Genomic DNA, 14,674 nt, shown 5'->3' with positions numbered 1-14,674 from the left:
GAATAACAGGGTATTTTGCTCAAAATGAATGTCAGCAGGTGTTACATTTTTCAGATGCTGTAAATCAATAAAACATTATTTGTTCTTCAATGGATTGCGAAGGATGTGTCCTAATACTACTTACAGGCAGTGGACCACCGTGCGGCCTTCTCCACACTCCCTCTGCCACTTCTGAACGCTGGCCAGCAGGTTGAGGAAGGCCTTTTTGGAGTCAGGCACATCACGATACGCAGACCAGCGTAGGAACTGGAACTGGCACACGACCAGCTGACCCTCCTGCAGCTTCACATGGAAAAAAAAAAAAGGAAAGGTCACAATCAGTAACACAATGCCAGCTGTGCATTAGGACTTGTTTATGAATGTGTACAGTAGCGTAGCACTGTTCTCCAAGCTGAGGTCTCAGTAGTGCCAAGTCAGCAGGGTTTAGGTTGTGATGAATGAGTCTGCTGGGAAAGAGTTTCAGTCGGGTGGGGAAGAAATACTGTACGGTTGGCCCTGGTACTGACGCTTTTTGGCTTGAAACGATGGTTGGATTAATAAACAGCCCTGAGGCACACCCCAAAACTGCCCTCAGGGTTGTTGGGAGGAAGTGAACATACTGACCATAGTTGAGTGACACATATATATTTCAAAATTCAGAATTTTTTCTCTCAAAATGTTCTTCCAATTTGTAAATACTTGATTGGGAATACAGAAGATGGAAGAATAAGGGCAAACTAGGACATACAGTATTATTAAGTTACTTACAAATTAAAGGAACTTTAAGGGAAATCTAGTCATATTGACTGATAATAATTACCCTTATTGAATCTAAATTGTGTAGTATGGTGGCTTTCAGCACATTGTTCTGTTGGTTTTTGTGTGTTAAGTAACAGTAATGGAGAACTGAAATGACATTTTACAGCTAACAATGTGTCCCAACCAGACGCCACGCAACAAAACGCAATAAATGGTATCGTTTCCTTGTTAATCAGAGCTTTTGTCCTAACCAGTTGTGACAATGAAATGCAAAAATGAGTGACAGCAGATTATATTTTAGGAATGGTTTCTATTTCTATGAATGATGAAATGCAATGTTTCCTTTTGGTTTGGAAACTGTTCCTCTAATGTTCTTAGCATTGTAAAGGCACTGTGTAGTTTTTGCTGCATAATCAAACGTTGATCTTTACTGTATGTAAAAATGCTAATCGCTAATTTATCCAATTTAAATTCAATGTAAATGTTTACTTAATCAATGAACTAATTACATGTACAAACCCTAACATAGTTTAATGTAAAACTTTGCTGACTTAAATAATGAGTAAAACTTTCTATTTTAATGTCAAAAGTTCAAGCAAAGTAAGAAATTTTATTAGTATTGGAAACAATTCATATCTATCAGTATAAAAAAATAATAAAATAAATAAATAATTAAATTGCTGGTTCATTCCAACTACATAAAGTATCCAACCCAGGCTCATTCTGAAAACGTAGTCCCGCGGACAATGTTGGAAACTATGAATCATGTAGCCGGGGGTACGTATTGCTGCATTTTATTTTTTTTAAATGAACGCTACGGGGCGGTGTGACGCCATTCCTTTTCGCGTTTACCGGCTGACAGCTTACCCGTGTGGAGGGCTTTTCCGCCGCAACCAGTTTGTCCAGTTAGCTCGTCGTGTACGTTGGCGGACTTGAGACGCAGAGAGGAGATGACCACGACGACGGGGTTCGAGTGCAGGGAAGAGCGGTTCCAGAAATCAGGTAAGACAAAAACAGAATCCAAAAAATAAAATGAACGACTGACTAACAGGGTGAGAATGTGGTAAAATCCGAAAACGTGGTAAAAATCAGTTTAGTTGGGTTTAAGGAAGGAGGAGGATTGGTCGGCTGGCCAGTCGGTCATCCAGTCAGTCAGACAGATGCTCGGTCGACAGCGGCCTCTGGTGGGTTTACACAAGAACAACGTGGGCATGAACGGCACTCGTGCGAGAAATTTGAGATATGAAAAAGCGCACACAGCGGCCTCTTGTGGATTCGCGAAAACAAAAACTGCAAAAATACGTACCTCCCGGTATGTATTTCGCAGTCTCCAGAAACGTCCATGTGACTATGTTTTCAGAATGGGCCTGGGTTGAAAGTATCATATGTTTTTAATGTTAGCTATTGTATAATTACCCACTGAAAAATCCAAGCTTCTCCTTACTATGTAAAAATAAAATGTAAATTTACCCATTTTCAAGCCCATATTATAAAGGGGTGGTCCAGAGTGTATTTTAGGCTTGGTTGTGTTTATTAGATGCAAAGCAATGTGTGCTCATGCTTCATTTGTATTTTTTCATAAAACTTACTTTGATTATATACAGCTACTCAGCTAACATAAAAAAATACTGTCATATTTCCTAGTTCCTCTGAAAGGCCCGCCCTCAAGAGGCTCTGATTGGTCAGTTAACATAATGTGCTGTGATTTGCGGATTGGCTCCACATCACCAGGAAAAGTGTCAGGCCTCTAATAGCATGCGCTGTACCTCTGCTGTGTAAATACTGTCAGTCAGAGTAGCTGTAGCCTGAAGCAGACAGTAGAGTAGCCTGAACCAGACAGAAAATGAAAAGGACACAGCTAAACCTCACACCTGCTCTCTAAAATAAAATCTGACAAGTGTCTTTCACATATATTCAGAATAAGCATGTGTAAGTAATATGAAACATTCTTTTGCAAGCTTGTTATTTGAGATTTATAATGCACAGAAAGCGGTTGCATAGAGACACTGCAGTATTGGTGAAGATTGTGGGTGTTTACAAGGGTTTGACGGATAAATATGAATTTTAGCTAAATTGTTAACGGTGCCGAACAGCATTTGCCATTGTTTACATCCTTTTTGTCCTTGCTACAACATATCATTAACACTAAACTATGCATGTAATAGATCAGTTTTAACAAAAACAAAAATACTTAGAGGTTGAGGCTCACAATCCACAGCTTCTGCTATTATGGTTGGAGCTGCTCCTTCTTTGAGGAGTTTTTAGCCAAATCAGCAATGAACTGGGAGAGATTCTGGAAACTATCCTTTGTCAAATGCTAGCTATATATATATATATATATATATATATATATATATATATATATATATATATATATATATATATATATATATATATATATATATATATATATATATATATATATATATATATATATATTATAATTCTCTGGAACAGAATTAAAATTAAATTGTAAGCACTTCTATTATTGTGTTTTGTGCTTTGGAAGCCCAAATATAGAAACAGAAGAAGCTCTGTGGAAATATCAGCGTTTGGATGCCATTTTAGTTTTCTCTGCTATAATATTACAGCACCTCTGGCCACGCCCCTTCGCTGCAAGGGGGTTTATGCGCATGGTGAATGCGTGTAACCTGAAGCGTTTGTAATCTCACTAACCTGGATGTACTTTTTTGTAGTCCCCAAACCTTGTTTGCTGTAGGCTTTGCTAAGCTAACTCCTAACTAAAAGCCAGTTTCTCCATTTGAATTGAACTTTGAGCGCATTACATTCAGAGATGTTGTTTATGTTCACACATTTACATTACACATCAACTAAAGTTTAAAATATGATATCATACTGGACCACCCCTTTAAATTTGTATGCACACACACACATGCACGCACGCACGCACACAAACACAATTATAAGGTGACACGCACATGCACGGCAGATAAAATGCAAAGTTCAAAACATATCTACACAGCAGATAAAATTTTACAGAAAAATGCATACGTCAACATGTCTACAGGGCAGTTTAAAATGCAGTTTTAAGAGCATACAGGTTAAAAAATAAATGTAAAATAAATAGGATGACATGTACACAGCAGATAAAATGTCGTTTAAAAGCATTTATGTAAAAAAAAAAATCTTATAAGCCAACATGTCAACACAGCAGATAAATCGCATAGCTTAAAAAAGCCTACTGTGTGTTTTTTTTTTTTTTTTTACTTATTATAAGCCGACATGTTTACACAGCATATATATAGTGCAGTTTAAAAGCATATGTGTTAAAAAAGAAAACTTATTATGAGCAAACACGTCTACATCTCAAATAGATTGCACATTTTAATGGCACAAGTGCAAACAAATACTTAATTAATGTGGACATGTTTGCGTGGCAGACAGAATTCACACTTTAAAAACATAAGTGTTAAACTAAAACACTAATATTATCTTCCCCCCATCTAAATACTGTACTAGAGCCAACACGTTTGGAAAAACACACACATAGACACACAGAATCACATCCACACACCCCTTAATTCCCTCTATAGAGCTGGAAATGCCTTTCCCCCACTCAATCTCTTAGTCTCTAACGTTCCACAGAAACGTCAAAGCATTACAACACTGTGACATCTGTCAAAAGCACACCGAGCCCAGAGAAAAATGCAGACGTCTATTAGGCGAAGAGAACTGCCATCAAACATACACAGGGAAAAACAGAACAAAATTAGCCCATGCAATAATGACAGGCTGGGGCAAATTGAAAGTGGTAAAAATGACCTTCCGTGGCACGCTCATTAATGTATGTTTCATATCTTCGCAGGCTTATGAAAACTTATTTCAGCATCCGTCCTGTGGTACCATATGAAGTGTTGTGCTGATGGTATGAAAATGGATATTTTGAAATGACTTTTCCTCTGTTCTTTAATTGCTCTTGTAGCTTTGCCTGACGAAATATATTGGACTGACAAACCCTATTTATTATACCACTTTATCTTGTAGTCTATTAAACTGTGATCCCAATGTAACGTGGCTAACAGAGCAACACAATAGGCAGCTTTTGGAGCTTTTCAAAGATTACATAAAAGTCTCCGTTTCCACACTTTCAACTTGCAGAATTAAGCTGACGGTTAAAAGGCACAACATAATGATCAACCGGTTCCAAGGTATGAAAAATGTATTATCGCAGAATATCATTAAAGCCCTGTGGTGGTAATATGAGGAATTCTCCCAGGAAATTACTCTGATTCTACAGCATATTTTTTAGAAGGAATATTATAAGGCTCATTTGCTCAGCAGGAAGACTTTTTACCTTATTTGTACCTTTAGAAGGCCAAATAGATTTAAACTTCAGTAAACTTTACTTGCAAATGTTTCTATAAAGCACAATTTGCCATAATTGCTCAATTATAGCAATTTTCGGAAGGAAAAATGATGAATATGTGATTAACTTTGTTAACTTCAGGGTATTTTATGGGTCTGCTACAGCTACAATGCACTATGCTGAAGAGAGAAGAGTCTCACTCACTCGCGTCACATTTTTGACTCTGAAAAGTCGGGTGATGATGTCCTCATCTGCAGACATGGATAGAAACTCCACTTGCATAGGCCCATACTGCTGAAGACCTGGTTCAGGCCAGTACTGCACACACGGCTGCAGAGAGAAAGACAGAAGCAATGAATATACAGAAGGAAGACAAACTGATTTAAAATGTGTTACAAGCTATAATTTGGCGTTACACGAATTTTTCAAGGGCATGTTTCTTTCGTGAAGGTGTTTGAATCACTGTTTCACATTATGGAATGTTTAAACAGAGTTTCTGGAGGTTTTATGAAGGTAAATTTAAGATTTTTAAGACCAAGTAATAAAGATTTAAATGCCTTGTATAAAAATGCTTCAAAGTTCAATAAAATGAAGTCAAATCAACTTTTCATTTACTTTTAAATCATTGGCCTAACACGGAAATATCTTTTGCTGTACCTTCTGATAAACCAGTTAGTTAGTTTATTTATATAGCACTTTATTTTACAACACGACATTGCCCAAAGTGCTGAACACAACCGATACTAATTAAAATAACAAGTTATACAGCACATACATAACAACTAAAACATAAGACAAACCTCTCAGCATTAAAAAGGCTCAAATGCAAAAGAACAAAGATGCCGTTTCAGTAGGTATTTAAAAACAAATAAAGTTGGAGCGTGTATAATCTGGGGTGAAAGCTTGTTTCAGTGTTTTGGGGAGGTAACCATAAGCAAAAGCCATGGACCTTGGTACAGAAAGAAAAAAAACTGATCAGATGACCTTAGTGACCTACCAGGATCATATACATGTCGAAGATCTGATAAATAAGATGGTGCCAGACCCTTTAAGGATTTATAAACAAAAAATAATAATTTAAAATCAATCCGTGACCTAACCATGACCTAACCTAGCCAGGCAGAGAGGAAAGAACTGGGGATATGAGTCCCTGTCAGAAGTCTCGCAGCCGCATTTTGGAACAATTGCTGTCTATTCAGGGCATTTTGACTGATACAAAGAGTCGCAATAGTCAAGTCTCCCCAAAATAAAAGCATAAATTGTAAATTTATATTTTTCTCCAATGGAGACATTTGATTTTTCTCAAATCGCTCACTCATTCTGTAAGATGCTATACAATAAGATATTTGTAAGATTCGTCAGTACCAAAGCAAAAACTGGAACTAATCTAGCAAAATAATTTAAGATCACGGTGTAAAAATTTGTTAACCCAAATGAATCTTAAATAACATTTTAATAAGAAGGACAAAATCAAGAGACATAAAAAAATCTAACATTTTGTTGAAATTTTGTGGTTTGTAGTTTGTAACTTGACTTTAAATGTATTATCTTTGTATTCCTGAAGATGTTTGCCATCCACACTCTTATTTTAATCAATATAATTGAGGTTTTTAAGACTATACTGATGTTTCATTCATTCATTTTCTTTTGGCTTAATCCCTTATTTATCTGGGGTTGCCACAGCAGAATGAACCACCAACTATTCCAGCATATGTTTTACGAAGGAATTCCCTTCCAGCCACAATCCAGTACTGGGAAACACCAATACACGCTCATTCACACACACACTCATACACTACTGTCAATTTTGTTTACCTAATTCACTTATAGCGCACGTTTTTTGGACTGTGGGATGAGATACGGCACTCGGAGGAAACCCACGTGAACATGGGGAGAACATCCAAACTCCACACCGAAATGCCAACTGGCCCAGCCGGGCCTCGAACAAGTGACCTTCTTGCTGTGAGGCAACAGTGCTAACCACTGAGCCACCATGCCACATATCCTGAGGTTTTATGAATCAAAACAATCAGGCTGTGCAATTGGATACCATTTCGGAAGAGTCAGAGACTACTGATTTGCATTATTTATATCACCAAGGACCAGATTAAAATCTTCTTTCATTTTATATTTAAGAAAAAGTCACCCACACCTTGGACAGCCTGAAGGAAAGTGAATTAACACCAGATTTACATTTTAGGGTCACCTAGGCCTTTCAGGCATTTAAGACCTTCCTAAGACCTACAGAAACATTTTTTTTTTCTTTCTTTTTTTAAGAAGGAATAATACAGTGGAAAAAGGTTTTGGAGGAAGCAGGATTGTGCAGAAGAGGAAAAAAATGAGTATTGGAAGCTGGAAGCAGGGGTTCATTAAAAAAACTATACTCTGTGATAAAAAGAAGAAAGAGAAAGGGATTCTCACAGGACTCTTAAGTTCTAGAGAATTCTGAATGGGAAAAAAAGGTTTTAAATATTCTGACCCCTCTCTACAGTATACTGAATATAACACAGCTTTACAATTGAACATCAATACATATGAAGTGCAGTCACCATACTGAACTGAGCTGGAAAAAAAAACATCTAGCGACAGCGAGAAAAAGGAAGAACATTAATGACAGCAAGGCAAGTGAGGTGATAAATATTAATACTTATGGACTGCGGAGAGCAATCATGCGAATGAAGAAGAGGGAGAAACGTTAATCCACCACGAACAGATCGGCGGCGACAGTGACACTGAGTAACTGCCGGCATGTTAGCGCACGTCAGGGTTTTCAGAGAGCCGTGATCGAAAAGAGCACCGGAACACAACTCCGCTACTCAAAGGAAAGCTGTATGTAAATGAGACTTGACTATAGGCTTATGAATATAGAACATTTCACAGAGAGATTAAGAGAAGCCGGGGACAAAATAGCTTAAACGACTTCAAAGGACGTGCGTCGATGCGAATGCACACAAAAAAGCAACCGATAAAGATGTGTTCTTAAGTAAAACCCTAAAAAGTCCTCTTGAGCGCTGAATTTAGTGAAACTTCTGGTGGCGGTCAAGATGTTTTGGCTTACCCAGGCAGAGTTGGACTGGTTGAGCTGATTCAGCATGACCACAGAGGTGCAGCCGTAGTCAAACACAAGTCTCCAGAAGTCAGAGGTGGTGCCGGGCAACGGATGGGGGGTTACGATGAAGGCAGCAGGCCGGTGGAAGCTATCCATCAGTGCTGCGTTAATGTAGTTGTTACTCTCACCCTCGGTGGTGACCAGGAAAGCGAGGGCTCTGTCCGGTGGGAGAACATCCATGCTGCGGTTCTTCTCTCGGTTTCGTGGTAACAAGGCGATGCTGCACTCCTCCACATCCAGATGAGGTGTCACAGAGTTTAGCGTCTGAGGGAGAAAAAAAATGAAACATGGATGTTTAGGAGATGCTAAACATGATTTAGGCTTTAGTGTGGGTTTTCATTCATGACTTTATTGTGATGATGACATTTTTGTAATCCCTCCATGTCTCTTGGAAGCATTGTGCATTGCAAATTGTGCTTTATACAGGTGAGTGGGCTTGACAAACCACCTGTAGAAATGGTCTTCTCTCTTTTAGACCGGACACTTTATCTAAACTCCGTCTTACAAGAAGTCAATAAGGAAACACAATATTCACCTTTAATACCTCTCTTGCACAATATTCTGCACAACATTATTCAGTCTCATGTAAAAGTTTTTGTATAGCCTGTCTTATGTGTATAGTTAAGTGTTATGTGTAAAGTTAAGTATCTTATGAGTATAGTTATGTCTTATGTGTAGTTTAGTATCTTATGTGTATAGTTAAGTATCTTATGTGTATAGTTATGTCTTATGTGTATAGTTTAGTATCTTATGTGTATAGTTAAGTATCTTAAGTGTATAGTTAAGTATCTTATGTGTATAGTTAAGTTTTATGTGTATAGTTAAGAGTCGTATGTGTATAGTTAAGTTTTATGTGTATAGTTAAAGAGTCTTATGTGTATAGTTAAGTATCTTATGTGTATAGTTAAGTCTTATGTGTATAGTTAAGTATCTTATGTGTATAGTTTAGTATCTTATGTGTATAGTTAAGTATCTTATGTGTATAGTTTAGTATCTTATGTGTATAGTTTAGTATGTTATGTGTATAGTTAAGTATCTTATGTGTATGGTTAAGTCTTATGTGTATAGTTAAGTATCTTATGTGTATAGTTGAGTATCTTATGTGTATAGTTTAGTATCTTATGTGTATACTTAAGTCTTAGGTTTATAGTTAAGTATCTTATGTGTATAGTTGAGTTTCTTATGTGTATAGTTAAGTATTTTATGTGTATAGTTAAGTATCTTAGGTGTATAGTCAAGTCTTATGTGTATAGTTAAGTATAATCTGTGTATAGTTTAGTATCTTATGTGTATACTTAAGTCTTATGTTTATAGTTAAGTATCTTATGTGTATGGTTAAGTCTTATGTGTATAGTTAAGTATCTTATGTGTATAGTTAAGTATATCATGTGTACAGTTAAGTATCTTATGTGTAGAGTTTAGTATCTTATGTGTATAGTTAAGTATCTTAAATGTATAGTTAAGTCTTATGTTCATAGTTAAGTATCTTTTGTGTATGGTTAAGTCTTATGTGTATAGTTAAGTATCTTATGTGTATGGTTAAGTCTTATGTGTATAGTTAAGTATCTTATGTGTGCAGTTAAGTATCTTATGTGTATAGTTTAGTATCTTATGTGTATACTTAAGTCTTATGTTTATAGTTAAGTATCTTATGTGTATAGTTAAGTATTTTATGTGTATAGTTAAGTATCTTAGGTGTATAGTCAAGTCTTATGTGTATAGTTAAGTATAATCTGTGTATAGTTTAGTATCTTATGTGTATACTTAAGTCTTATGTTTATAGTTAAGTATCTTATGTGTATGGTTAAGTCTTATGTGTATAGTTAAGTATCTTATGTGTATAGTTAAGTATATCATGTGTACAGTTAAGTATCTTATGTGTAGAGTTTAGTATCTTATGTGTATAGTTAAGTATCTTAAATGTATAGTTAAGTCATGTTCATAGTTAAGTATCTTTTGTGTATGGTTAAGTCTTATGTGTATAGTTAAGTATCTTATGTGTATGGTTAAGTCTTATGTGTATAGTTAAGTATCTTATGTGTGCAGTTAAGTATCTTATGTGTATAGTTTAGTATCTTATGTGTATACTTAAGTCTTATGTTTATAGTTAAGTATCTTATGTGTATGGTTAAGCCTTATGTTTATAGTTAAGTATCTTATGTGTATAGTTAAGTATCTTATGTGTATATTTTAGTATCTTATATGTATACTTAAGTCTTATGTTTATAGTTAAGTGTCTTATGTGTATGGTTAAGTCTTATGTGCGTAGTTAAGTATCTTATGTGTATAGTTAAGTATCTTATGTGTATAGTTAAGTATCTTATGTGTATAGTTAAGTCTTATGTGTACAGTTAAGTATTTTATAGTATGTTTATTTATGTTTATTATATATATTTTATATATAATGTTAGTTATGCATATAGGTTTTTAAAAATAGCTCTTATGTCCAGTGTTGTGTTTGAATTTATGATTAATTTATGCAGCACCGTTGTCCTGTGGGACATGACATTTCATTTCTCTGTATGTCTACACTTAGCGGAATGACAATGAAGCTTGACTTGACTTGAATTGACTTGAACATTTAAAATCTGTTGTTTTTGTTTACTACAATAATGTATACAGATGAGGTAAAACTGCTGTGTTATTGTATGATAGCTTGTTTATAATAGAATACGAAACTTTATTGTCAGACTTGTATCTTGCATTTTTTTCTTGCATAACAGCATGATAAATACTTACAAAGAGACAAAGATTATTTTACAATGTAGTACAATGTACAGTGTAAAAATCATTTTACACTGACCGTATTTAGCTCCAAGACAGCCTGATATACATATTACTTTTTTAATTTCACTTTATTAAAACTTTGAACTCTAATTCAATGGTTAGACTTTCAAGAGTTCACACTAGATATTGCTTGACACTAATAGCAGGTTTGTAGGGTGAAATCGGTCTATTTATTATAAGCTTAAATCAATCTGATTGGATTACTTCTGATTACGGATGAGAGGCAAGCTGCTATCAATCATCTCACATGCTCCTCTCAAAATTTGTTTGTAAAACTTCACTTAACTGTATAAATTCATGATTCAACACATGACTACGGTTCCTTGCCAGATTTGTGAGGTTCTTGTAATACGAACAGTCATTTAAATTCTCAAGAGGCTTTCCTACTATCTTTAAACAGAATTTAATCTGGTTCATCAATGAATTACAATACTGCAGAACATTCTTAAGTACAGACATAGAAAATCTTCAAGAATGCTTTCCGATTTATATATAGTATATATAAAACGTATATTTAAGACCATAGACTGCAGATCTGACTACAGAGTTTAGCCTGATTTATACTTATATTTGCATGAATCACTGATATTATTTCAATACAGAATGGCATTTCTTGGAGTATAAAAATTTGTCTACAAGCTTTAACATGTAATCTACTGTAGGAAGAGAGAAAATGTATGCTAAATGATTATGATGATGATAATAATAATAATAATAATAATAATAATAATACTTCTTTTAATAATAATTTCAAAAGAAAAATAATTAATCTGAAATTATAAGACAAACAAGCAGGTACATTTATGATAGTAAAATATGTTAATTCATATTTTTGAGGATCGGGAAGCACATCAAGCCATATTTATCTCAAAAGACCAAATTTTATTTCAGTAAATGAAGCAAATTAAAGACAGCAAATAAAAAGCCTAAATGAGAACATAAAAAACACCAGGTTTAAAAGGGAATAAGAAAGAAAGAAAGAAAGAGAGAAAGAAAGAAAGAAAGAAAGAAAGAAAGAAAGAAAAAGAAAGAAAGAAAGAAAAGAAAGAAAGAAAGAAAGAAAGAAAGAAAGAAAGAAAGAAAGAAAGAAAGAAAGAAAGAAAGAAATTCCTGCTGGCACACTGGTGATTATGGAGATTTCCATTACGCACTAATAGTACTGTGCATCTGTTGACTACAGATGTGGCCAACTCCACCAACAGCTTTTACATTCAGTCTTAAATAGCATTAAATCTGACTTGTCCAAACAATAATGCACAATCACACCAAGTTTATTCACAGCTAAGATTTTTTAATGCAAAAAAAAAAAAAATCCATTAGCACGTCATAGCTATAGAAAAATCTACACACTGAAATCTGCATTCCTTTGCTTCTGTTTCAAGAAACTGCTCATAATGAGTGCATTATAATTCACCTAAAATCTACGAAAGAAAAAACTTCACTGTTGAGGTGAGCACAGGAGAGCAAGAATAGTTCAGTCTGCCTCTCTCTGAATCAATAAAAGTATTCTCAGCGACACGCGTGGAGTTGTACATCTTTTATTAAATAACCTTCACTGGCCTTTCGCTCCCTGGAGATCTGTGGCAAAGTGAAACACGACTGACTACTGCTCCCGATGGAGGAGGAATGAAAGGTATTTCTTCTGTTATACGTTCTGCACTGCCACCTTTCTTATTTATGTTCAGCAGGAAACAATTATCGATTAAACTTCTATCACTAATAGTCTCTTACTGAAGAACCTTCGCCTAATATGCCCACATTGCTATACAAACTAAATGAAAAATGTTCTAGCTTGAAAATAGTTCTGTCATTTATTGCCGCTTTGCTTTCTCTAAATCATTTTGTAATGTGTGTAGGAGTGTGTACTGTACACTACAGAAGGGTCTTGTGCCGCTGCAGGCATCTTTTGTTGGCGAGTTCTCCATTCGAGCCTTTTGTTTTTGAGTCGAAAAGATTATTTAAATGAGCTTTGAACGTCTGGCCACACTTCAATACATTTATTCAACAGCATTGATCATTAATCTATAGGGCAGCATGCAATTCACACTTTGTGAAGCTCGGCGTCTTGTTTGACTGCCGCTGTCGACCTTGCTGTGCTCTACTGAGCAAATTCACATTTATGGAACTTCATAGGGAGTTAATTACACTTGGAAAAATAAAAAAAAAAAGAGTATTTTAGTTTTAAAATTAGAGAAATATGCTAAAAAATATTGACCTTGGGCAGCCGGTCTTCTGCACACAATTGTGCGTTCATGAAACTTCATTAGTGTGGCTATTCACTGCAGCTTTGTCAGGAAAAGCACACAAGTTGTGAGAAATAAAAATAAATATGACACAATTTCAATCTCTTTAGTTTTTCTCTGAGGTAAAAACACTTATTGGCCACTTTAAATTAATAGGTAAATTTTGTTAGCACTGGGTTGGATCAATAATTTCCTTCAGAACTGCCTTAATCCTCATGTCATAGATTCATCAAGATTCTGAATACATTACAGAGAGATTTTGGTCGATACTGAACCGATGACACTACACAGTTGCTGTATATTTCATGCATTTGACCATCCTGCTCCAAAGGTGCTCAATTGGGTTGAGTTCTGGTAACTGTGGAGGACATTTCAGTAAAAATCTCACTTTTATGTTCAAAGAACTAGTCTGTGATGATTCGAGCTTTGTTATATATAATTTCCTGTCTGCTGGAGGTCACTGTCTGTCTGATGATGTGCTCAAAGTGTTACACACTTTGTGTTAGCATTTTTAATTTAATAAATTGGTATTTTTTGGAGCTTTGGTGTAGCTGCCTTTTTGAATATATTTTTGCACTATCTGCTGGAGGTAGCCATCAGAAATGGATTTACTGTGGTCATAAAGAGATGACATGGTCAGCAACGATGGTCAGGCTGTGGTGTTTAATGATGCCCGCTGGTACTAAGGGGCCCACCAAGAAAACCAAATTCACCAAGAAAATCTCCCCCACACTATCACAACACCAACAGTCAGAACTGTTGGCATAAATCACAATTAATCCATGCTTTTTGATGTTCACTCCAAATTCTGACTATACCACCTAAATGTTGCAGCAGAATTTGACTCTTTTTTCAGTTTTATATTAATTTCAGTAGAATTCTAGAATAGTCTTTTTCTAGTCTTAATTCTAGTCTTTTAGTAATTGTATATGGAAGATTAACTGTAGATTTCTTTTTTGTTCTTTCGAATTGGATTGCATTGTAAAATTTAAATGAAGGTTAAAAAGCATTACTTTTTATTTAATCCATTACGGATTTTTAGTTCCTTTATGCTTAGAAAAATAGAAAAAGATGTTTTGGACAAAATTCTATGCAAAAATAAGAAAAAAGGTCTGCAGATTCTGTCTGGTCCTGCTCATTAGACAAGGTAACTTTTTTCCAATCTTCTTTTCAGTTCAGTTTCTCGAACTGTAACCTCGATTTGTGGTTCTCAGCTAACAGGAGTGGCACTGAAGTGCTCCTTTTCTGCTTGTGTAACTCATTTGCTTCAAGTTTGGTCATGATGTGCATTCAGAGATGCTCTTCTTCAGACCTTGGTAGTAGCCAATGGTTATTTGAGTTAAGTCTAGTCATTCTCCTCTGCCCAAAACAAGGCATTTTTACCCAAATAAATGTTTTTCACTGGGTATATTTTTCTTTTTCAGACCATTCTCTTTAAAATCCCAGTACAGTACATCAGCCATCGACCAT

General features: G+C 35.3%; 1 protein-coding gene across 10 annotated transcripts in view; it reads right to left on the bottom strand.

Annotated features, from left to right (window-relative positions):
* The window catches only part of ptprub (protein tyrosine phosphatase receptor type Ub), a 445,346-nt gene that overhangs the window by 15,128 nt on the left and 415,544 nt on the right, over window positions 1-14,674 (bottom strand). For all 10 annotated transcript variants that reach the window (XM_056474629.1, XM_056474631.1, XM_056474632.1 and 7 more), the window contains 3 exons: window positions 8,124-8,438; window positions 5,270-5,395; window positions 125-282 (listed from right to left, as the gene is read on the bottom strand). In XM_056474629.1, coding sequence (XP_056330604.1) covers window positions 125-282; window positions 5,270-5,395; window positions 8,124-8,438 — 599 coding nt within the window. The remainder of the gene's footprint in view (window positions 1-124; window positions 283-5,269; window positions 5,396-8,123; window positions 8,439-14,674) is intronic.

This window comes from Danio aesculapii, chromosome 16 (genome assembly GCF_903798145.1).
Source record: "Danio aesculapii chromosome 16, fDanAes4.1, whole genome shotgun sequence".
NCBI classification, from domain to species: domain Eukaryota; kingdom Metazoa; phylum Chordata; class Actinopteri; order Cypriniformes; family Danionidae; genus Danio; species Danio aesculapii.
Note: the sequence above shows the minus strand (reverse complement) of the source record. Positions and strands in the feature narration are given on the sequence as shown.